At 44.8% G+C, this 24,567-nt stretch overlaps 1 protein-coding gene across 7 annotated transcripts in view; it reads left to right on the forward strand.

Moving 5' to 3' along the window:
- Positions 1-24,567, forward strand: part of AGAP2 (ArfGAP with GTPase domain, ankyrin repeat and PH domain 2) — an 897,926-nt gene that overhangs the window by 645,835 nt on the left and 227,524 nt on the right. For all 7 annotated transcript variants that reach the window (XM_085600818.1, XM_085600812.1, XM_085600813.1 and 4 more), the window contains exon 9: positions 2,482-2,568. In XM_085600818.1, the coding sequence (XP_085456944.1) occupies positions 2,482-2,568 (87 nt within the window). The remainder of the gene's footprint in view (positions 1-2,481; positions 2,569-24,567) is intronic.

Here is a 24,567-nt window from a genome sequence, read left to right on the forward strand (position 1 = left end):
GGGGAATTACAATGTGGGGCCAATATTTTAGGTCGTAAAATCACACTGAATCTGGTATTGCAAGGGATTGCACAACATACAGCAGGTGGTAAAAGTGTGAGGGGAGTGTTGTTGGGGTGGGTGGTGATGGGGAGTAGAGGAGGGAAGGAGATTTGTTCTACCTGCAGCAGCATTGAACACTCCCCTCTGTTAGAAAAAAGAGAAGGAATACAACTTGTCTGCTTCTGTATTCAAAGCCTCCTCATGCGATTTTCCGTCCAGAATTATCTGCTGGAAAATCATGTTTGGTTCTCCCACGCCCGGTGAGATCGGGTGAGGAAAAACCAAACATCTTATAATTATGAGGAATGGCATTAATGCATAAACGCATGTGTTAATTTGGTTCCCTATTATTAAGTGATCAGGGCCTTACTGGAGAAAACAAATTTAGAAAAAATACAATGTGAGGGAAAAAGCATAACAATCGATTAATATTACTTTTTTTTTTAAACAACAAAAGTACAGTTTTCAAGAAAAATTGTCGATGTGCCATAGTAAATCTCCTTAGAGAACATAGTTTGAAAATGAAAGTGGAAACTATGGAAGTAAGGAGAAAAGGCAAAGGGAGGAAGGTTGGCAAAACGGTTAAACGAAAGAATGATGGCGCTGAAGGCTAGTGGAAAGCATCGCTACAAAGAACGGGAACAGCATGGAAAAAAGGCAAAAATGAACAGTTTGTTGTCACCCCCCAAAAAACAAATGGGAACGGTGAAGGCAAATAAGGAGGGAAGGATAATGAATGCAATCACGGGGCACAGAAAACAAGTTGGTTTGAAGGCAGCCCCCCCAGGAACAGCACTTGACCCATGGACAGAATGTGGAAGCAGAAGGGGGTGAAGGTTAAGCAGATCTATGCAAACCCAGTGGAAAAAGTGTATTTTCAAGATTGTTGCCAATTACACCTCATAAAAGTTTGTAACATGCAAAAGGTAGCCCTTGAGTGGGCTTCTACCAAATAGTAAATTTTATTAATCTGGAAAATTTCCATCTTAAAAATTTCTATTAAACAGTTTAGGTGAAATGGCTTCCCAGAGTTATTATTCCTATTTGTATAGGTTTCATGTTTTTTTTTTCCGAAATCATGTCCAACCTTAAGACTAATGTGTTGGATATTACGCTTTCTTTGAATTAAGTATGGTGTCCTCTCAGCTCCATGGACTGACAGGTGAGTTACGCAATTCACTAGATGTTGTGCTATGGAGAATGACTTTGCTGTGGACACCTATTCACCTATTTCAGACTAAACATGACCACATACCCACACAAAAATAGCTGATTAGACTTTTTAATGTACTCGCTTGAGTCTGAATCTGAACAGGAACAGGAAAAAGACATTTTAACTCCGCTTTTCTCTTTCTTGTGACTGAGTGCCCAAAATAAATGTGTTCCACTTTATTTGAATCGTTTCCATAGAAATCTAGAGAGTAATAGGCATGGTACAGAGGTGAGGAGCATGGCTTTGAATTTTGGTACAATATACCATCGATATTTCACAACTTATATCAATATTTCTAAATTACTAACTTCCCTTCCTGCCTCAGTACATTCCTGGAATAGACCATGTAATGGTGATGGCGATGTCTTTAGGGTTTGGGAGATCAATTTAGAAACATTTGTAATGAGAGTGGAATTCTCCTGGGATCCCTTGTTATATTTATGACTTCCTACAGTGGAGGTAAGAGTGGTGTTCAAATGGAATTTGCAGCATGCAATCAATCTTATGAAACTAAGTTAAGAAGTGAATTTATAATTCTACAATCATTAGCTGCAGCCTCCTAACAACCCTTCAGTCAGATGAAGTAAAATACATCAACTTGAAAGATTCTCAGTGAAACTAAGAACATACAAGGTGGAGATCGCGATGTGTCCCCTGTTCTATAAGCCTTGTAATTTAACTGAGAACATTAAGGGCGAAGGATAGTCTGATGATAAAACTGGTCTCTCTTGTAGGGTTAATGAGCTGTGTCCAAAAGCTCATCTCACTCCAAGCCTGCGGGGAGTGTGCAGTGCTTAATTTGTACAGGTGTTTGGGTATTTCTAGACACTTATCTATGACAGCCCACCGCATGGTGGCACTGTCTATTTATTTTTGAGCATAGCTCATCAACATGTTGATAGTGTTCAGTGAGTGTTCAATATACTTTACGAAATAATTGAAAGCAGCAGGTGCCCTGAAGCAATCAAAATGTCCCTCTTGTAGTCTGTGATGGTTGGCAGTGCTGGAAAAGACAGTGGGCAGCACCAATCGCGGTGGCCTCCTGGACATGGCTCGGGCCCTGGGACTTGTATTTTTCAAAATTAAGAAATGGAAGTATGCAAATTCAGTACTTTAAAAGTTCCAGAAGGGCATAGCTCTTCTAACATGATGATAAATCAGCTCTGAATCACAAGGGCCCATCCCCTTGAATAAGTTTCTTTAATTCACATCCAATTCTTTTGTAGAATCGTAGAGGAAGTGATTCTGAAAAGAGGAGTTTGGACAGCAGGGGAGACAACACTGGCAGTGGCCGTTCAATCCCAATTAAGCAGGTAACAATTTACTGTTTTCATTTTATAAGACAGAGTTCATTCACATGTGCGCTTAACACAGTAGGTTTATTTTCAGTGACATGGTTGGGTGTGAGTTTAGCCTGGATGTTCCATGCTCAGCAGTGGCAGCTGACTTCAATAAAAAATAATAGGGCGCGAAGGCGCTATTCACCATAAACTCGAGCTGGAGTACGACCGCTGCAGCACTTCTCCCTTCCACAAGCAGGAAAAGGAAGGACTTCCTTTGTGCTTGTTGAGCGGAACGCCAACCAATCCTGGAGCTGCTTTCCTGCTGTGCAAGCAACTCCAGAATTAGTGGGAGTAGGCTCACCCCGCGCTCATTCTGAGGCTGGGGGCCTGTGCCACCAATCCCCAGGCGGTTTCACAGCCTTTGGATTGCTGGGTCTACACTGTGCATGTCGCATAGGATGGCTGTACGCGAGCCGTGTGGGGGCAAATAAATAAAGTCTCAATGCCATTTTATTTATCTGTGTTTGCCTGCTGCACTCGCAGCACGGTGGGGCAATGCTCCTCTCCTCCTGAGGAGGAGCCGCTCCTGCCATCTGTAATTGGGAAGTAGTGTTCCACGCAGAGAATTTGACAAAGTTGTTGTAGTTCAAATGTTGTCTCGGGGTGGTTTTGTGTTTTCTTCTTAAACAGTTTGATTCTTTGATACTGTTCTTTCTCAAATTGTATTTAAACAGGCCAATGCAATGTTGGTCACATTAAAGGCAAAAGATGATTTATCAGTTCCACTCAGTTTTTGCCTCTTTTCTTAGAAACACCTTGCATCGCGAAATCGACTGTTAACCAGAATATGCACAAGACTTGGTATTCTAGAACTCTCAGTAGCTCTTGACACCTTGAACAAAATGCCCTCTTGGGCAGTGTGTCATCAGGTGCTTGCATCGAAGGTATGTTGCTAAAGCAAACTCAGGTCAGCTGTGCAGGCAAACATAACTTCTGCTGGCAGAAAAATTCCCAACTTAACCTACAACACTAACAACATTGTCCTCTGATAACTCATACCGTAGTCTGCATCCACCTGTTCAATGTCTACCTAATATGTTTAGTACACCTGATGAGAGATTCAACCCCAACTTCCAAATGTATGCTGACAACATTCAACTCTGTTGCACAGTAGGGCCCCAGGAGGAGGGGTACAGATGAACAAGTTACTTAACTTTGGTAATGTTCTTTCTGGTAGACACTCATCTAACTGCAGGTTCGTCACCTTGGAATATTCCCCGGGTGCCAGACTGGTTCAGAAAATCTTTTCTCCAGTTGGTGTTCCTGCACACTGCTCAGTAGCACAGTGCTGCTGTATGCAGACTTCCCACCACCCCGGAAGTGATGAGTGGAGCTGCATATAAACGCCGCCCCTGTGTTTCTTGTATGTTTCCTTTCTGTACCCGCAGACCCGGAGCGTTGACAATTGTTGGCACCAGCATGCTGAATTCTAACTTGGGACCTTTTTAGACCTTATAGCGGACACACCACAGAGCTGAGAAGTGAGAAGGCAGTGAGGAATCTGTGGTTAAATGGAGTATCTCCAGAAAGAGTGTAATCACAGGTAAATAACTTGTTCTTTTGTTGGATACTTCTAAGGGCAGATTCCTGACCTTAGAATTGATGCCAAAGCAGTACCTTCCCAGGTGGATAGTCTATGGAGTGGACTCAGACCAAAAAGTCTAACAGGACCAAACAGGCAAAAGACCCTTACAGCCGGGCCTGCTTTTCATGGCGGTAGTGCTTCTTGAAGGTGTGCACTGACTCTTTCATCACAGCCTGGCAGATCTCAAGCACAGGCACTCCACATGGAAATACAGTGTATTAGCCTTAGCCCTGTCAGAAGGAATGATCAAATCTTCTAGAGGCTGCTTCGTGGCCAGTTTGTAGCAGATCTTAATGGACAGCGCTATCCACCTCATCAGGGTCTTCTGTGTAGTCTTCCCTTGCTTTGCTGTGGAGAACCCCTCAAATCGTCCACTTGACCGTCATGGCTGTGATCAATGTAAAAGCTTACTGCCCTTTAGGGTCTAGCTCTAGCAGATGGAGCCTCTCCTCCTCTTTCGATAGGTGAGGGGAGCAAATAATGTGGGAATATTAAGTACTTCCCAAAATTGAAGGGAGACATGTCTTTTGCAAAAACACAGCTCAAGTCCTCATCACCAACTTTTGGGAAGATGGTCGTCCAGAGCAGTTGCTCTGAACATGCCTGAAATTCACTCACACAACCAGCTGATGGGTCTGCAGTGAGGAAAACGGTGTTGAATGTCAGGTAACACAGCAAGCAGCTATGCATTGGCTCCAAGGTTGTTTACATGAGAAACGTCAAGACCAACAAGGTACAGCTGTGGATTACAAACAGTTTGGAGGTGAGCATGAGTGCCAAATCTTTAATAAATCTCATCACACAGGTAATTTAAACTAAGATGTTCGGTCCGGCAAATGTAGTGAGGCTGAAATGACAGACAAATACATGTTCGAGGCATATGAGCTGCAGATTGTACACTTAGCATAGATCGCCATCTAGTGTTGGGCCCGGATGTTTGCAGTTTGTTTTTCTTCTTGGACAGTCTTTGGAAGTCACGAGTTCGGTGACTCCTCCCTCGGTCCGTACTGCGCATGGGCTTCGGCTCCATCCTCAGATTGTTTTTTTCCGCCATCGGGCTCGGATGTGATACTTCGTGCTCCGGCTTCGAACTTCTACGGTTCCAGCCTCGACGGAAAATCCTTGTTTCTTCGAGTTTCTTCATCATCATCTTCATATCTCGAAGCGGCACTTTCTCCATCCCGTACATCGGCACCGGCCTTCGGGCCCTCCTCGACTCCGGTCCCGGCCGATGGAAAGGACTCCTTTCAAAAAGTGCCCAAAATGTGGGTCTAAATTTCCCCACACCGACCTCCATCAGGTGTGTAATCTTTGCCTCTCTCCAGAACACGAGGCCAGAGACTGCCCCGCCTGTAAGTCTTTTCGATCGAAGAAGACCATCCGGGATCGAAGAGATCGACGCACCATGGCGCACTCATCGTCTGCAGCTCCACCGGACATCTTCGGAGACGGCGCCGAAGCTTCGGGGCAAACACACACCGAGCAGGAGGAAGACGTCGTCAGCGCTTCCGAGGCCGACGACTCCGACGTGGAGGACATCACACCGGCGCAGCGGGTCGTGAGTACTGTGCCCCCTCCCACCCCCGCGCCCAAAACCAAAGAGACTCAGGTTACACCCTCGCCTGCTGGCCCGGGCAAAACCAAGACCAAAGCTTCTATCACCCCACCTTCGGGCCCGGTGCCGAAGCCTCCAAAGTCTCACGGCAGCTCGGGATCGAGCCAGCCGACGCCCGGTGCCGAAAAACAGCATCCGGCACCGAAGAAAGTAATATCCAGCTCGACTCCGAAGCCACCGGTGCCGAAGCCTGGACTCTCGGCGCCGACCAAACACAAACACAAATCAGTCGGCACCGACGCTCTGGCGCCGAAAACTCCCTCGACGCCGAAAAAAACGGAGGCCCCAAAAAAGCATGGCGCACAGAAACCATCGAAGCCCTCGGTTCCGAAATCATCGGTGCCGACGGACGATTCGGCACCATTGGCTCTGTTTACACCAGACCCTTTACAAAAGACTCTGTCCAAAGATCCAAAGACTGGGCTATTGACTTTAATCATCAAGAAAAGACGCCTTGATACTCCGGCTCCTCCTCCACCGCCCAAACGGAAGGATTCTGCTACTTCTCCCCTCAGAGTGCCCTCCCCACTACCTCCTCCCCTGCCTCCTCCACCTCTTCCACCCCCTCCCCCTCCCAGGTCTCCGCCACCTTTACCTCATTACTCTCCGACCCCGTCCCCAGATCCGGACGACGGGGACCCGGACAATTACCCGGCGGACGCCCCAATGGATCCCACTCCACCGGGGACCCCAGACCCATGGGAGGATTACAATAACCCTGATATACCCGATATGCCTCAGGACGACCTATACCCATCCAGGCCGTCTCCTCCAGAGGACTCCTTAGGGTTTCATCATTTAGTGCAGAAAACAGCACACTACCATGGGGTGGACATGCACAGTGAACCAGTGGAAGACGACTTCTTACTGGACACATTTGACATACAGGACAAATCCACATCTATTTTACCCATGCTTAAGGGTGTCACCAAGCATGCCGCAGAGGTGTTCAAAGACCCTGTCAGGGCCAGGGTACTAAACCCTAGAATAGAGAAAAAGTACAAGGCGGCACCCACAGACCCTGCATACATTAAGGGCCCTGCTCCCTTAGATTCCCTAGTTGTCTCTACAGCTAGAAAGCGGGCTAACTCCCAGTCCTCAGGAGAAGCCCCACCGCCAGACAAGGAATCCAAACTCCTAGACGCATCTGGCAAACGCACCGCCTCTCAAGCTGCAAACATGTGGCGCATTGCAAACACACAAGCGCTACTTGCGCACTATGACAGAGCACACTACGACGAACTTGAGGCTCTTATGCAGCACCTTCCCGAGAAACACAAGCGTAGGGCTCATGAACTAATACAGGAGGGTAAACTAATTACAAACACCTCCATTAAGTGTGCCCTCGATGCAGCCGACACTGCTTCTAGAGCCATAAATACCAGTGTCCTGCTTCGTCGCCATGCCTGGCTCAGGATCTCAGGGTTCAAGCCTGAAGTCCAGGCGTCCATACTCAATCACCCCTTTGACCAACAAACTCTCTTTGGGCCAAAGGTAGACGAAGCGTTGGAAAAGATGAAAAAGGACACAGACACAGCAAAGTCTATGGGGGCACTCCAAACACAAGCCTCTAAACGTTCCTTTCGACGCTCCTCCTTTCGTGGCACAGGCAGAGGCTTCTCCACCGATAGCGCCTCTACCTCCTACAAGTCCCCTCCTCAAAATACCTTTTCAAAGGGCAACCAAAGGGGTGGTTACAGAGGCAACAACAATAAGGGCAGGGGCAAAACTAACACCACCCGTTCTGCCACCCCGCCCACATAATGACTTCCCTCCGCTCCCCCCAGACCATCCCACTCCGGTCGGGGGCAGACTACAAAACTTTATCCACGCATGGGAGTCCATAACATCGGACAAATGGGTGACCCAAATCATTCGGTCAGGGTACTGTCTCGAGCTAACATCTACCCCACCCAATATCCCACCAAGGCACCGTCCAATGTCTCAAGAACATTCCACACTGCTCAAACAGGAGGTACTCTCCCTCCTCCAAAAACACGCTATAGAGCAGGTCCCCGTCGATCAGCAAAATCTAGGGGTCTACTCCCTATATTTCTTAATACCAAAGAAAGACGGGACCCTCAGGCCCATTCTGGACCTCCGGCCTCTAAATGCCTACATACATTCAGACCATTTCCACATGGTCACCCTACAACAAGTCCTCCCGCTCCTCTGTCAGGGAGACTTTCTCACAACCTTGGATCTGAAAGACGCATACTTTCACATTCCAATACACCCCTCTCACAGGAAATACCTCAGGTTCGTGGTGGACGGGCAACATTACCAATTCACGGTTCTCCCCTTCGGGGTCACCACCGCACCACGGGTGTTTACCAAATGCCTAGCGGTAGTAGCAGCACACCTCAGACGTCAACATATTCACGTCTTCCCTTACTTAGACGACTGGCTGATAAAAGCCGCGTCCTACCACCAATGTGTGCAACATACAAACAGCACCATCCAACTGCTCCACCAGCTAGGCTTCACGGTGAACTACCAAAAGTCCCACCTCATACCATCTCACACAAAGCAATATCTCGGGGCCACTATAGACACCTCCAAAGGTATTGCCTATCCAAACTCAGCCAGAATCACAAGCATTCAAGCCTTACGCAAAACATTCCTTCCCCAACACTCTCTTCCAGCAAGAGTGTTTATGAAGCTCATAGGAATGATGGCGTCTTGCATCTTCATAGTGCCCCATGCAAGACTCCACATGCGTCCACTTCAAGAGTGCCTAGCACAACAGTGGAACCAGGCCCAGGGTCAGCTGACGGATCTGGTGTTGGTGGATGGCCGCACACATCACTCTCTGCAGTGGTGGAACACCACAAACCTTTCCAAAGGGCGGCCGTTCCTGGACCCGGTTCCTCAGGTGATTCTAACAGCGGACGCATCGCTCTCTGGCTGGGGAGCGCACCTCCTACACCTCACAATGCAAGGTCTATGGACGCCACAGCAAAAATCGCTCCACATCAACCATCTGGAGCTCTTGGCGATCTTTCTAGCCCTAAAATCTTTCCAAAAACAGATTTCGGGCAAAGCAGTCCTCATTCGCACAGACAACATGACTGCAATGTATTATATCCAAAAACAGGGGGGGACACACTCTCCCCAGCTCTCCCGCTTAGCCCAGAGCATATGGAGATGGGCAATTCCCCAAAACATCTTTCTCCTGGCACAGCACGTTCCAGGCGTACAAAACACCATGGCAGATCTGCTCAGCAGACAAAAGCAACAACTACACGAATGGGAACTGCATCCACAAGTTCTTCACCCATTCTTCCAACAGTGGGGGCATCCTCAGATAGACCTCTTCGCCACCCACGAAAACAAAAAATGCCCAAGCTTCGCCGCCAGATACCCACACCCATTGTCCAAGGGCAATGCGATATGGATGAACTGGTCAGGCAGATTTGCATACGCCTTTCCACCTCTCCCACTAATTCCATTAGTGGTAAGGAAGCTACAACAACACTCCCTCACACTCATTCTAGTAGCTCCGACGTGGGCCAGGCAGCCGTGGTACACCACGCTACTACAACTGTCAGTGGTACCACATCAAAAACTGCACCTATCCCCATGCCTCCTAACCCAGAACCATGGAGAAATCAGGCACCCGGACCCAGCTCAGCTCAACCTGGCGATCTGGCTCCTGAAATCTTAGAATTCGGATACCTTAACCTTCCCCCTGATTGCATGAACATCATCATGGAAGCCAGACGTCCTACCACTAGAGCATGCTATGCCGCAAAGTGGAAAAGATTTGTAATTTACTGCCGTAACAATACAATCAACCCTTTAGATGCATCCATACAGCACATTATATGCTATCTGCTCCATCTTCACAGGTGTAACCTGGCATATTCATCCATACGCCTACACCTAGCAGCGATCGCTGCTTATCTACAAAACAGACAGCATTTATCACTCTTCAGAGTGCCCGCTATTAAAGCCTTCATGGAAGACCTTAAACGAGTAATTCCTCCCAGGGCACCACCTTCCCCTGTATGGAATCTAAATTTAGTTCTTACACGACTAATGGGTCCGCCCTTCGAACCAATGCATAAATGCGAGCTACAGTTTCTCACCTGGAAAACAGCTTTTCTCGTAGCTATCACTTCCCTTAGAAGGGTTGGTGAAATACAAGCGTTCACTATACAGGAACCCTTCATACAAATACATCACAGCAAGGTCATACTTCGCACAAATCCGAAGTTTCTGCCCAAGGTCATTTCCCCCTTCCATCTCAATCAATCGGTGGAATTACCTGTCTTCTTCTCGCAACCTCAATCTGTTGCAGAAAGGGCCTTACACACACTCAATGTGAAAAGGGCTTTGCTGTACTACATACAAAGAACGCAACCCTTCAGGAAGACTAAACAACTGTTCGTTTCCTTCTCTCCACCACATAAAGGCAACCCCATTTCTAAATCAGGGATAGCTAGGTGGATTGTAAAGTGCACACAAATTTGCTATCAAAAGGCAAAAAGAACATTATCTGTTCCGCCTAAAGCCCACTCTACAAGAAAGTTAGGGGCTTCTATGGCTTTTCTAGGGAATATACCCTTAGATGACATCTGCAAAGCAGCCACATGGTCTACACCGCACACCTTCACAAAACATTACTGTGTAGATGTGCATTCCAAGCAGCAAGCTAGGGTGGGCCAGGCTGTACTAAAGACACTTTTTCAAACCACTGCAACGGATACCGGTGGTCGCCGCTAAGGTTGGGTACTGATATATAATCTATGCTAAGTGTACAATCTGCAGCTCATATGCCTCGAACGGAATATGCTACTTACCAGTATGCATCTGTTCTTGGCATGTAGAGCTGCAGAGTTGTACACGCCCACCGCCTCCCCGGCTACCTGTATCCGTTCCAGTACATCTTATTTAGATACAACACACATGGGTTTCTCACTGTTATTACTACGCTCCATCATTTCCCTGTTGGCGAAAAACAATCTGAGGATGGAGCCGAAGCCCATGCGCAGTACGGACCGAGGGAGGAGTCACCGAACTCGTGACTTCCAAAGACTGTCCAAGAAGAAAAACAAACTGCAAACATCCGGGCCCAACACCAGATGGCGATCTATGCTAAGTGTACAACTCTGCAGCTCTACATGCCAAGAACAGATGCATACTGGTAAGTAGCATATTCCTTTTTAGTGTCCACTGCAAAACCAAACTGGGACATAGATAAAACAAACAAAAGAATGTCCGAAAGCTTCGCTTGTAAGCAGTCAGTCTTGCAAACACAATACAAGGCCACAAATTTACCACAGCATCTGGCATAAATAAATTTTGTGGAAGAGCACCTATCGGCCAAGATGGCATCTGCCACTTCAAGCACCACATCAGATGCAGACAGTTGCCAACGCTCAGTGTTCTCGAATGTAGGGTAGATTGTGCAGATTTCGGTAGAGGGCATTACCCTGTTACTAAGACAGGAGGTCATTTACATTACATTTACATTTATGACCTAGATCTGTTCTTTCTTGAATCTTCTTCAGATCTTGGGCAGGAGAGGCAAGGGCAGAAAGACATAGTGATGTCCCACATTCCCTTCCAGCCAGAAAGAGTCTCCTAACAAGTGTTCTTTTAGAAACTTTAATTCCCAAAACATTAGACACTGCTCATTCTCGACGGCGACAATAAGATCTAGCCATGGTTCACCCCAATAGTGGAAGATGCCATGTACTATCTTGGGATGTGGACACCACTTATGATCTGCCAGACGCCGCTTGCTCAGGTAGTTTGTTCTGGCATTCAGGGACCTTCCCATGTGGTACGTAATCAGCAAAAAAACCTCAGGCTCCAACTACTTCTCGAAGCGCAGTCTTCCTACATAGGACCAAGGCCCCAACTCCACCCAGTTTGTCACAGTACCATATGGGAGTGGTGTTGTCAGTGAGAACCTACACCAGCTGCCCTCCCCCCTTTTATGGATGACAGGAAGGCCATCATAACCAGATGAATGGCTGCAGCTCCAGATGATTGATATGGAGTCAGCACTCTGCCAAAGACCAGAGTCCCTGATCTCCCCCTCCTCCAGAAGAACACAGAGGAGACGTTCTCATCACCACAATTATCTCTAGGTGGGGAAGGGTGAGGATGCTGCTGCTGGACCAACTGCATTTGAGTGGCTTTCACTGCATATTTCGAGCATCTCCTCTGAAACCTGGATAACATTGGTCAGATGTCCTTGATGATGGCCACTGGAAGTTCCGATGCAGAGCCAGTATGTGCCACATGGCATAGATGATGAGGAGGATACAGGAGACTAAAATGCCAAGAAGCCTCAGAACTTTGCCCCATCATGATCCAGGATTGAGCCAGAAACATTGGGATTATAGCACATGTGTCGTAGGTTTGTTGCAACGGAGGGAAAGCCCTTAACCCCGCCATATCTAGGATTACTCCAATGAATGGTAGCCTTTGTGAAGGAAACAATTGTACAAAAAAGAGGGTACCCCTGTACCTGGATGCGTTCCTAAATCAGGGATTAAACAACAAATGTAAATATAACTATTTAGACAAATGTTGAAAATGGGGTAAAACAAATGGAAAGACGAAAACCCAGCTCAAGATCTATATCAAAAACAATTTAATAGCATCAAAGAGACAAGTTATACAAAAACATGATCAATGTACATTAGATAATTACATAATCCCCAAAAAATTCTTCATGGATATAAATAGTTTAAAAGAGCAATGTATTCCTCCATCTGAAAAATGATAGAACAAGCCTGAGTATTCAGTCACAATCCACATTGATCCTACTACAATAGATACAAGGGGTTTCCTAATTTGTAAAGAAAACAAACCCTTGGAGTGTGTATCTACATCTAAATTTTTTTAATAAACAGTGATATGTACCAAATCCCTTTCTAATAGATTATATTGTAGTGGCCCAGTTGAGATCACATTTATTTAATTATATATCACTGGCCAAACATTGTAGTTCTTCATGGCTTGCAACAATGAGATGGAATGGATTCAATTCAGCTCTACTAGTTGGGTTGATGTGCATACAACATGGCTAGTAGATTTTTCCCGATAGCGACCTATGCGCGTTTCGACTCTACAGCCTTCATCAGGAAGCCTTGATGAATGACATCTTGGTTTAATCACAATTTAGGGAGGTAGGGTGGGATGTAGATGCCAACCCACTCTCCCTCTGAATGTGTTATGTCAAGATTGTAGGCAAGGAATATTCGGAGCGAGATGTGTTTATGGACTAAAACCTTTGTATTATTGAAGCACTGCGCACGCATGTATCGAGTCGATGGAATCTCAAGTGAAATAGTTGATCCGCTGTGCAGGCGATATTTACGTGTCCTGCAAGAGATCCTGCAAGAGATCAGAAAGCTATATATACATCAGATGAGTACTTTGGAGGTGCACTTTGACTCACACACACATCACAAAGAAAACACACTCACTTACACATCAAATGATCACAGCCACTGGCTCACATCACAATGGTAATAACCAAAACTCAATACATCACCTGGTGCAAACACCACATCTCAGACTGGGGAAGTAAACAGCTGTGATTGAGAGCCTCAGCAACCAGGGATCACACTCTGAGATAGACGAGTCCGTCCTCGCTCGGATTCCAAACTCCTGGTTTCAAAGTCCACAATCCTCAGCTTTAAACACACTAGAAGGTTCGAGAAAGACCTCCCCATGGGCCAGAGGAATCTTACCAGAACTGGCCAGGTTCCAAGCAAGCATTCCCACGGCATAAAGGAGCTCTCAAGTCCCCCTCGCTAAATCTTTCATGTTCCAGCCTCTATATTGACAAAGCTCACAAAAGCCTTTTAGAGTACATAAACAACCCCTACTCACAAAAACAGAAAGACCTTGAACGTGAATAACCCAAGCAACTTGCAAGCGCTGCTGTGCATGCAGAAAAGCTGAAGCAAGGCAAAGCCAGGAAAAAAGGATGACATGAGGCCATGTGAAAGCCAATAGTAAGCACTTCATAATTCTCATTAATGTACAACACAATGCACAACTGTGCAAAACTGCATCTCTCAATGTACAACACCGAGCACATGTGTGCATCACTGCCCACAACACTGCACTTCGAGACCAAAGAGAACGTTCCACAACTCTCTCTCCCTTCCACGCTTTCAAATGCACATCCCACACGTTCTGTTCTTGGCAAGGCTGTCTTACTCTGAAAGTCAGCAAGATTACAAGAAAGAAGAGAAGCAAGGCATATGCCGGACCGCCTTGTACATCCAGGCTAGGATGAAATAATACACTGAAGTCAGTTAAAAAATGGTAGTCAAAGGTCATCATTAGGTGTCAAACCACAAGAGTGCCTCTAGCACTACACATGCTCCACGAGGAGGAGTCCCTAGTGCAAGATGCCTAGGTCCCAAAGAATAGAAAGCCGGTCCCGAGGTGCAGGTACCGATGCAGACAATGTGGATAAATTCCACAAGTGCACAATCCATGCTCCGCTAACATAAGTAAAGCCATAGGCCCAGCAGCGCGGAGTGCGCTAGCGTATATGATTTAAATCAAGCCTTTGTGAAGGAGTCAGGTGGGACTTTGGGTCCTTGATTGTGAACCCTACTGATGTTTGGACAGCAACAGCTGCACCTCTTGTAACAGGAATCTACTCTGGAGAATTACTGGATGGTGCAGAATGAAAAAGTACAGCAGAGCCATTTTGAATGGTTTGAGGACCCATCTGTCTGCTGTGATGGATCGACGACCTGGTAGGAAGTCCTTTATCCTGCCCTCCACTAGTTGGAAATCTTCCACTCAGGGTAAACTGAAGTGGTTTAATAACCACTGTAGCAGGGGAAGAGGAATTGAGGGCAGATGCCCTTTCTGATCTGCACAATGATTGCCAGACTCAGGTCCATTGCCTCTAAAGGACTATGAGGATGGAGGTTCTGTTCCTCACTTTATGTGTGGGGCTTGGTGTGAAGTCTGTGCAGATGTGTGAGGTTATGTGCACATGTGAGTGTGTACATTCACATGTATCAGTATACATGTGTGGGAATAAGTGTGTGGGTTCCTTGCTTAGTGTCTTTCTCTGGCAAATAGCCACAGTTGCTGCCATCTGGATCTATCAGTGGCACCTGGGGGCCCTTCTGGCACAGCAGTGTCATGTCTGGAACAACCAAAGCAACTCTGAGCAAAATGGTGGCCATCCTTGGCATAATGGTGATCCTTTGGAACATACTTTGGACCTTCTTGGCCTAATTGCATCCACTCCTGGCATGTATGCGGTGAAACAGGACATTTTGTAGGCATTCTTGTTTTTATGGTGTCCAGCAATACCACAATGGTGGCATTGATGGCATTATGATGCCTATCTTTGAGATGTGATGGTAATATAAGCATGTGAGACAGATTCTGTGCATGTATGACAGAAGGCTTTTAACAAATCACAAGCAGATGTTTTGTGACCAAACTTGTATTGACAAAACATGCAATCTGGTAACTGTTGTAAAGTCTTTGTTCCTATGTCACCCTTAAACTTTCACTTTATCCCACTTGTCTCCTTTCCCTCTTACCCACCTCCTTATGGATTCTCCCCAACATCCCAGCCGCGTGTCGGGCTCACGAGCTACCAACGTTCCATGTGCCAGTGAGCATTGACTGTTACCCTGTCTTCGTAGCCGCCATGGTGGTGGAGGCTGTTGTGAGAATAAATGAGAATTAAACTTATCTTAGCCAGCATTGCGTCTCACTTCGCCATTGGCGACAAGAAGCTGGGTTCACAGTGAGTAAGGCTAAGTACAGGATTGGGGTTGATTCGGTGGACTACTTAGGGCATACCATTTCTAGGCATGGGGTCAAACCCAAGCTGGATCTGGTCCAAGTTTTGAGAGAAGCTCCCCCTTCAAGGAATAAGGATGAGTTGAGGTTTTTGGGATTGGCAGAATATATGACCAAGTACGTCAGGAATTTTGCGGACGTAACAGCTCCCTTAAGGAATCTGTTAAAAAAGGTGTTTCTTTTCACTGGGAACAGGGTTCTCAGTACTCATTTGTGGCTATTGAAGATGCTATAGCGAATGCCCCTTCCTTGGGCTGTTTTGATACCAAACGTAAAACGATTTTGACCACAGATGTGAGTGGAATCGGTGTTGGTGCGGCATTGATGCAAATAGTTGAGGTATAGAAAGTGGTTGTGGCTTTTGCATCTAGGGCTTTGAGAGAAACTCCGCGTATTTACTCTACGGTAGAGAGGGAAGCCTTGGTCTGTGCTTGGGCTATTGATCATTTTAATTTTTTCTTGTGGGCACTTCCTTTTACGGTACGCACAGACCACAAACCTTTGATGTTCATGTTCTCTATCAAAGGAACTCACCACGACCCCCAGGGTTTCCAAGTGGCTCCTGAGTCTAGAAGGGTTTAATTTTACCATGGAATGTGTGCCTGGCAAAAGGAATCGGGTAGCAGATTGTCTCTCACGGTTACCTTGCAAACAAAGTGATAGTGTTGCAAATTCTCGGAGTGGTGAGATCTTGGCATTCGTGGAAGTTCCAGGAATTTCCGAGGAAGAGTGGTAATCAGGGATGTAAAAAGATGAGACCTTGAAACAAGTCAAGAGTAAGTTTATTGAGGATTGGCCCTTCAAACCTGGTACTTTAAGTGATGGTCTCAAGGATTTTTGCATTGTGTGACATGAATTAACAATAAGGTCTTGAGAGGAGACAGGTTGGTTCCTCCTGAGAAATTGTGGGCTCGGATTGCAGCGATTGCTCACGAGGGGCACTTGTGCAGAAGCATAACCAAGACTAGGGTCAGAGCCACTCATTGGTCCCCCAGAATGGATTCAGTAGCGGAAGAGATGGTCAGAGATTGCTTATACTGTGCCCTTAGCGACAAATCGAGGTCCACTCGGAAAGCGACCCTGTCTACTGTTGTTGTCCCTTCCAAACCATGGTATGAGCTTGGTTTAGACATAATTGGGCCTCTTAAAGTACCCATGTGGAAAGGGAAGTTTATGCTAGTTTTGGTGGAATATCACTCCCATTGGATAGTGACGAAGGTGGTGAATTGTATTAACACAAGGTCCCTCATTAGTTTTCTCAAGGAAATGTTCATGTTGGAAGGGATTCCCAGCACTCTCATCACTGACAATGGGGTACAGTTTACATTTGATGAGATGCGTGAGTTCCTCAAGAATTGGTTAATTTGTCATTCCAAGACAGCCGTATACTGCCCAAGGGCAAACAAGTCGGTTGAAAGGGTTGTTTGCAATTGTCTCTTTTGTCAGGTAAACCTGCAGATTGGGCTCTTAAACGCATGCTGTGGTCCTATCATACAACACCTAATTTGGTTACCAATATTTCTCCGTTCCTGGCATTAAAAGGGAGATTTCCTGGTACAAAGTTGTAACCTAACTGGTGTAATGAATGTGCTGTTCACTAAAAGGACACACCCAAACCCTGCACTCCCACCTGGGAGGCAAATTTACCGCTGCACCTTTATATAATACACGTTTGCACAGCACTCCCACTCTGGAGGCAAAAAGACAAATTCAGGTGCTTTTCAAAATAACACACACACGTTTATTAATGCAGGCTGAATATATCAGTAAATGCAGATTCCCAAGTATCAATTAACTACAATGAACAATTAAATGAACAATTAAAATAAAATGCAGTATATATCCAAATAGCAAAGAGTAGAAAATATATACAAAATGGTTAGGAACACCTCACCGATTGAATTTGCATCATCCTTGCCAACTCAAGCTTGGGAAGCCCATCAAAGCCCAGGAAGGAGTTTCAATCAGGACTCAAGTTCCGTCACCTCCACAGCAATACGTCTATTCTGTGGTGAACTTCCACCTGGCCCCCGAAGGCTCCCAGCTTTAATACCATTACTCAACGTGAGGCGAAGCTTCTAGAAAACCTCGCCCCCTTCTCATTAGAAAAAAACGAGCTGGCTGTACCCGTCTGCGTCAAGGCCAAGACGGAGGCTGGCCAAGCTCCCGTATTTTGACTCCGAGGCAGAGTTGTACATTCTACAGACACTTCCCACAACATATTCCAGTTCACTCTGGTCAGTGAGGAGCGAAAAACAAGTAAAGAGCAGAAACCTGCCCTCCCCACTTTGCAGCTACGTGTGAGCACAAAGGCATAGCCAGACAGGAGGCCATGTCAAAGTCAATAGTCAAAGTCAGAAAACAAGATGACATGAGGCCATGCCAAAGCCAGTAGTCAAAGTCAGAAAACAAGATGACATGAGGCCATGTCAAAGCCAATAGTCAAAGTCAGAAAACAAGATGACAGGAAACCATGTCAAAGCCAATAGTCAAAGTCAGAAAACAAGATGACATGAAACCGTGTCAAAGCCAATAGTAAGAGCTCATAATTCTCACCAATGTACAACACAATGCACATGTGTGCATCACTGCCCACAACACTGCACTTCGAAACCAAAGAGTACATTCCACACCTCTCTTTCCCTCTCATGCTTTCAAATGCACATCCCACACCTTCTATTCTTGGCAAGACTATTCTACTTCGTGACAGCTCCCACTGAAAGACAGCAAGATTACAAGAAAGAAGAGAAGCAAGCATATGCAGGACCATCCTACATTAAGGCTAGTTTAAAATAACACACTAAAGTCAGTTTAAATGGTGGTAGTCGGAGGTTATCATAGGGTGCCAAACCACAAGAGTGGCTCTTTCACTACATTCCACCCCATGACCTTTGACTATCATCATTCACATATATCAAAAACTGAATCTCTTAACTAAAGGCACAACTGTGTTTGAAAAACACTGAAATCATAAAAGCATTTGATAATCGCTTCAAAGCATGTCTTAACTGAAAAACACAACTATGATTGAAGCACTGCATTTCTTAACTGAAAAACACAACTACAAAACACTGAACTCATAAAAGCATGTGATAATCACTTCAAATCAAGTCTTAACTGAAAACACAGCCATGATTGAAAAACTGCATTTCATAACTGAAAAACACAACTGTGAGTAAAGAACTACGTTTCCTAAATAAATGTTGAAGCTGTAATTCATGTGCTGAACTGAAAGCACAAATATAATACTGTGAAATCATAAAAGCATGTAATAATCATTTTCAAGCATGCAGAAACAACTCAAGCATATCTAGATATTCAGCAAGAAAAACACAAAATAAATGATGCAAGCATATGAACTCAGTAATGCTCCCAATGTCTCAAATGGATAATACTGGAACTTCTACTGCTGAAGCAGCCAAACTTATATATTTTGTGCTAAAAAATAAAGGCAATGTAACTGAAAGACACAACTATGATTGCATTTTAAAGCATGTCATCATTATCATCTGTTCATCTATAATTAAAAAAAACGTTTTTGTTGTTCTCCTTCTTTTTAAACAAACAGTCCTTCTGTGTGAAAGACACACAGCCTTCTCGCATTTTGTTTTAACTTCATGTTTATAAAACAGTTTCAATTGCAGCACATTTTCGTTGTTCTGTTTTCTCTTTAAACACACAGTCCTTCTGTGTGAAAGACACACAGCCTTCTCACATTTAACTTCATCTCCATTAAATCAGTGTATTGGTCTTGGCAAAGTAGGTCCCCGTCTGGTTCGTTTAGCCACAGAATATTAGCTTGCATTATCCGGTGATCACTACAAACTTGAGGAGGGGAGAGAAGGGGAGGGGTCCCACTCATATGAGGACACGGGACACATCGCAGTATGATGACCTGGAAAAGAAACAAGCATCATTCTTCTTGCAAAATACATTTTTCAAAAAGTGCACGTTTTCCTGTCCCTATTTTAAGTCTGAAGGCACAATATTATCTTTCCTGTCTGCACGGTTCACTGCTGGCTCTGGGGAATTGTCTGAGAATTCTACCTACGCTTCAGCCTCTTAATTCTTGGTATTGGGATGAAACTCTTTTTTTTCCCTGTACAGTAAGAAGGACTGGGGCAGTCTCCTTCCTAACTATTTCTCCACTCACTGCTGGATACGTGCTCCCTTTATCAATTGGCAGAAGCCCAAGGCAATCCAGCTGCTATGTCTGCTCTGATAATTTTCCTTTCTTCAACTCGCCCTTCACCTTCTGTGAGACTGGTCTGGCTTGTGCATTCTGACACAAAAGAATCACAGTTCTTTGTAAATCTAGAGGAATATGGATCCCTTCATTTTCTGCCCACCCGTTTGTATGGTCCTTATCTCCTAGGTGCTCGTATTTAGTTATGCACACCAAATCTGAATCGTGTGTCACCACCTCTGTCTCCAAGATTTTAGCCTTTTCATCTGCAAGGGAATTAAATGTTCTGTCATGCACAGTAGCTGCGCTTTGCAGTACAATCTGCCACTTCACTGGGGAATCTTGGGTCTCAAACTCCACCCCTGGAAATTCTATTGGGACCTGCGCAAACTGTTCATGCAAAACTGCAGTCTCTGTCTGTATATGCCATTTTATAACATTGGCTTCCTCCCATTTCTCTTTTCAAAATAGCATTTTCCCATGTAAAGCAAGATTCATCATTCACTGCTATGTCTGATTTATACCTGGAACCAGCGATCGCTAACAGACTGGACAGTCTATCTCCCTGCACATTCCTTTCTGGCTGAATAACCTCCTCAAAATAATTAATTAAGACCGTCTGTGAAGCCTGCAGATTAACTGGCACGATCTCTAAGTTCACATTTTTCACATATGACTCATCGCTTGGTCAAAGCAAACGGCTCCAGAGCCTGGTACATGTGTAATTCTGTTTTCAAAGACTTATTTTCAAATTGAACATCAGCCAACTCTTTTTTCAGCTCACTACATTCTTGTTCTACATGTTCAAATTTTTAATACATGCTAAACAACGCATTGAAGAGAATATGAGACGTTATTTCGCATGCCATTACTTCGCATGCTATTATTACGCGGTTATTGCTTAGCAATAACCGTTACTACGCAAGTTTATACTTCGCATACCATTACAATGAAAGTGTTAATATATGCGAAGTAAAAACTTACCTAGTAATAAGAATGGTATGCGGAATAACGTGTCATACTACCTTACACCTCTAAAACACTAAAACACTACCAATACATTAAAACACTACACTACCCTATACTACTGAAACACCACTACACTACCCTAAACCCTAAAGCACTACCCCCTGCACGAACATACACATTCCCCATCTCCTGTCCCTACACTCATTCACTACCCATCGCAACCCCCCGACACTACACTAAACCCTAAATCACTACCCTACACTTCACTAACCCCACAACACTACCCTAAACCCTAAAACACTAACCCCAGCACGACCCTACCCCTACCCCAGTCCGTTCCCTACTCCCAAACACTACCATTTCCGACCCCATACAATACACTACACCCAAATACACTACTTTACACTACACCTACACAACCGTACAAACAGCTTCACTTACCTCTCTCTCCTCGTGGATCACCTTCCACTGCTCCAGCTTCCTGCGTCCTCAGAGCTGTACTATGTTTTTTAGAAACGGAAGCGCCTAAATAAACACAATGATGTGGATATCCTGCAAAGTAACGGTCATGCGCAGTAAAACCATGCGAAGTAATGGTTTCTGCGCACTAACGATCCGAAGTAAGGGCAATCCGAAGTAGTGGCCGCGTAGAAAAGGTCACCCACCCATTGAAGATGACACCACTATCTGTGTCAGAAATACCAAATTGTTTTCCTTCTTTGAGAGGGACCAGCTCCCTTTGAAATAACTCACTTGGCATATGGGACTCTGTAAGCATTTTAGAGAGCATTTTCCCCTTTTAAAATTCAATGCTCGAATCCTGTGAAAGTGACGCCAAGATGTAATGAATGTGCTTTTCACTAAAAGGACACACCCAAACCCTGCACTCCCACCTGGGAGGCAAATTTACCACTGCACCTTTAAATAATACACGTTTGAACAGCACTCCCACTCTGGAGGCAAAAAGAAAACTTCAGGTGCTTTGCAAAATAACACACACAAGTTTATTAATGCAATGTTTAAAAATACAGGCTGAATATATCAGTAAGTGCAGATTTCCAAGTATCAATTAACTACAATGAACAATTAAATGAACAATTTAAATAAAATGCAGTATATATACAAATAGCAAAGAGTAGAAAATATATACAAAATGGTTTGGAATACCTCACCGATAGAATTTGCATCATCCTTGCCAACTCAGCTCACTCTGGTCAGTGAGGAGCGAAAAACAAGTGAAGTGCAGAAACCTGCCCTCCTCACTTTGCAGCTACGTGCGAGCAGCAAGGCAGAGCCAGACATGAGGCCATGTCAAAGCCAATAGTCAAAGTCAGAAAACAAGATGATATGAGGCCATGTGAAAGCCAATAGTCAAAGTCAGAAAACAAGATGACATGAGTCCATGTCAAAGCCAATAGTAAGAGCTCATAATTCTCACCAATGTACAACACAATGCACATGTGTGCATCACTGCCCACAACACTGCACTTCGAAACCAAAGAGTGCATTCCACACCTCTCTCTCCATCTCACACTTTCAAATGCACATCCTACACCTTCTATTCTTGGCAAGACTATTCTACTCCGTGACAGCTCCCACTGAAAGACAGCAAGATTACAAGAAAGAAGAGAAGCAGGCATATGCAGGACCATCCTACATTACTGCTAGGGTAAAATAACACACTAAAGTCAGTTAAAATGGTGGTAGTCGAAGGTCATCATAGGGTGCCAAACCACAAGAGTGGCTCTTTCACGACAACTGGTTGGGTGGAGGAAAGCCCAAGTGGGTGGAAGGGATGAGATGATTCAGCTAAGAGAACTTCACTAAAATAGCTACAAAAGGAAATATGACCGCAAAGCAGGGTGCGGTGGAGGGCAGATGGAAGGTGGGCGACACTGTGCTTGTCAAATTACCAATACCCGTCAAAATGGAGGGAGTACGTTTTCAAAACCCATGAAAGTCATTGAGGTGAGCAGGAATGTGGTTTCTTTGAATGATGGAGCATGGATAGGTTGTCTGTGTGTCACCCTTCCCTTGTAAAGGACAAACATGTGGTGGGTCCAAGGGGTGACTCTAAGTCTAGTTATGATCGTAGGAGTACGAGACCACATAGAGCTCCGGGGTGGCACAGTGATTATGTTCCATGATAATCAGCAGTTTCATGTTCGAGTGAATCTCTTATTAAAACTTTGCCCATGTTCTTTCAGGACTGCACAACCACTGTTCTACTAGTTGAGTGTTCTTTGTGGATGGGGGAGTTTTTCTATGGTGTATTGTTTTGTCATATTGCATTGCATGTGCTATTGCTATTAGTTGGTTAATTCTGTCAAGTAATGCATGTACCATTGTAATAACTGGATGAATTCTGGGTGTTCAACGTATTCTGTATCATTATCTCATTTTATCCTGTTTTAATAGGAGGGAGATGTGTTGTAGGGTCTTTGTTCCTATGTTCACCCTTAAATTTGCACTTTGTCCCACTTGTTTCCTTCCCCTCTTACCCACCTCCTTATGGGTTCACCCTACATCCCGGCCGCGTGTCGGCTTGCGAGTTATCAACGTTCCATGTGCCAGTTAGCGTTGACGGTTGCCCTGTCTTCGTAGAGGCTGTTGTGAGAATAAATGAGAATTGAATTTACTCTATCCAGCCTTGCATCTCACTTCAACAGTAACTCAAGGCAAAACAATATTTTTTTGACAAAAGACAAGCTTTTATTTGGATACCTCGGGATTGCCTCCCAAAAGGGAACATTTTTTTTATATAGCAATTTGTGTACACATTATGAACCTGTTATGGTGACATTTGAAGACTAAATGGCTGCATTTGCAAACTACATCCAAAACTCATATTTGAAAGCAAATTTAGGCTAAGGTGTAGAGATGTATTTCTGGAGTTATTCACTGGTGCCAGAGGCCTTTTGCTGCTGTGATCATAATTCCATTCCTCATGTTACTCATCTGGAGGCAATTCATATAGCTAAAGAGTTTTTGCTGGGATCCAGACTTATGATCCACAGATCACAGTAGACAACAGTGATTAGCGTTTCACTCAATTACCAACACAAATAGTGTTCTTATGCTCTTTTTTGTGTTATTTTTTCCAATGTATAAGAAAATACAAGAAATAAGCAAAATAAATCTTGTGTAGGGCCCCTGAGATGGACTATTTTCCAAACTTCCTTAGTTCCATTTAACTCTTACCAGGTGAGAGTAAATAGTTAATCTATGGAGTTCCATACAGTATCTACAACTGTATAAATGTGTGTTCTAGCGGAGTGATTTGATGCTCTACAACCCCTTATTTAACCATTGCTCTTCCCTAAGGCTTTTTAGAGATTCCTCACTATTTTATTACTTCATCAGTGCTCAATAGAAGAGGACCTAATAATCCATTGAAAAACATCTTCAAGGTATCATAAAACCAAGCTTACCCAGTGCCACCCAAGTGCAGGATCCTATTTCATCCCAGCAGTAAAGGCCACACTTGACAAATGTTTAGCCCTAAAGCTGGGTATTCAAGGTCATTTCAAGAGTTCAAAACCATCAAAGTTGATACATCAAGAGCTTTGCCTACGAAACCTTAGTGAGTGGGAAATAAGGCTTGGGAAGACCTAATAAAACATGCTTTGCCCCTTCTTCCAGCTTTACTTCCGTAATCTGTTTGCACTTGCCTTGCTCTTAAACACTTCACTCACACAGTGCTTACGTGCTACTGCCTTCCTTGCCTCCCTCTCTGTAACATAAGCTCTGACTTGTCCATATTACCATTACTTCAAACTTCATGTATCAATGCCTTTGATA

This window comes from Triturus cristatus, chromosome 4_2, assembly GCF_964204655.1.
Source record: "Triturus cristatus chromosome 4_2, aTriCri1.1, whole genome shotgun sequence".
Classification (NCBI taxonomy): Eukaryota; Metazoa; Chordata; class Amphibia; order Caudata; family Salamandridae; genus Triturus; species Triturus cristatus.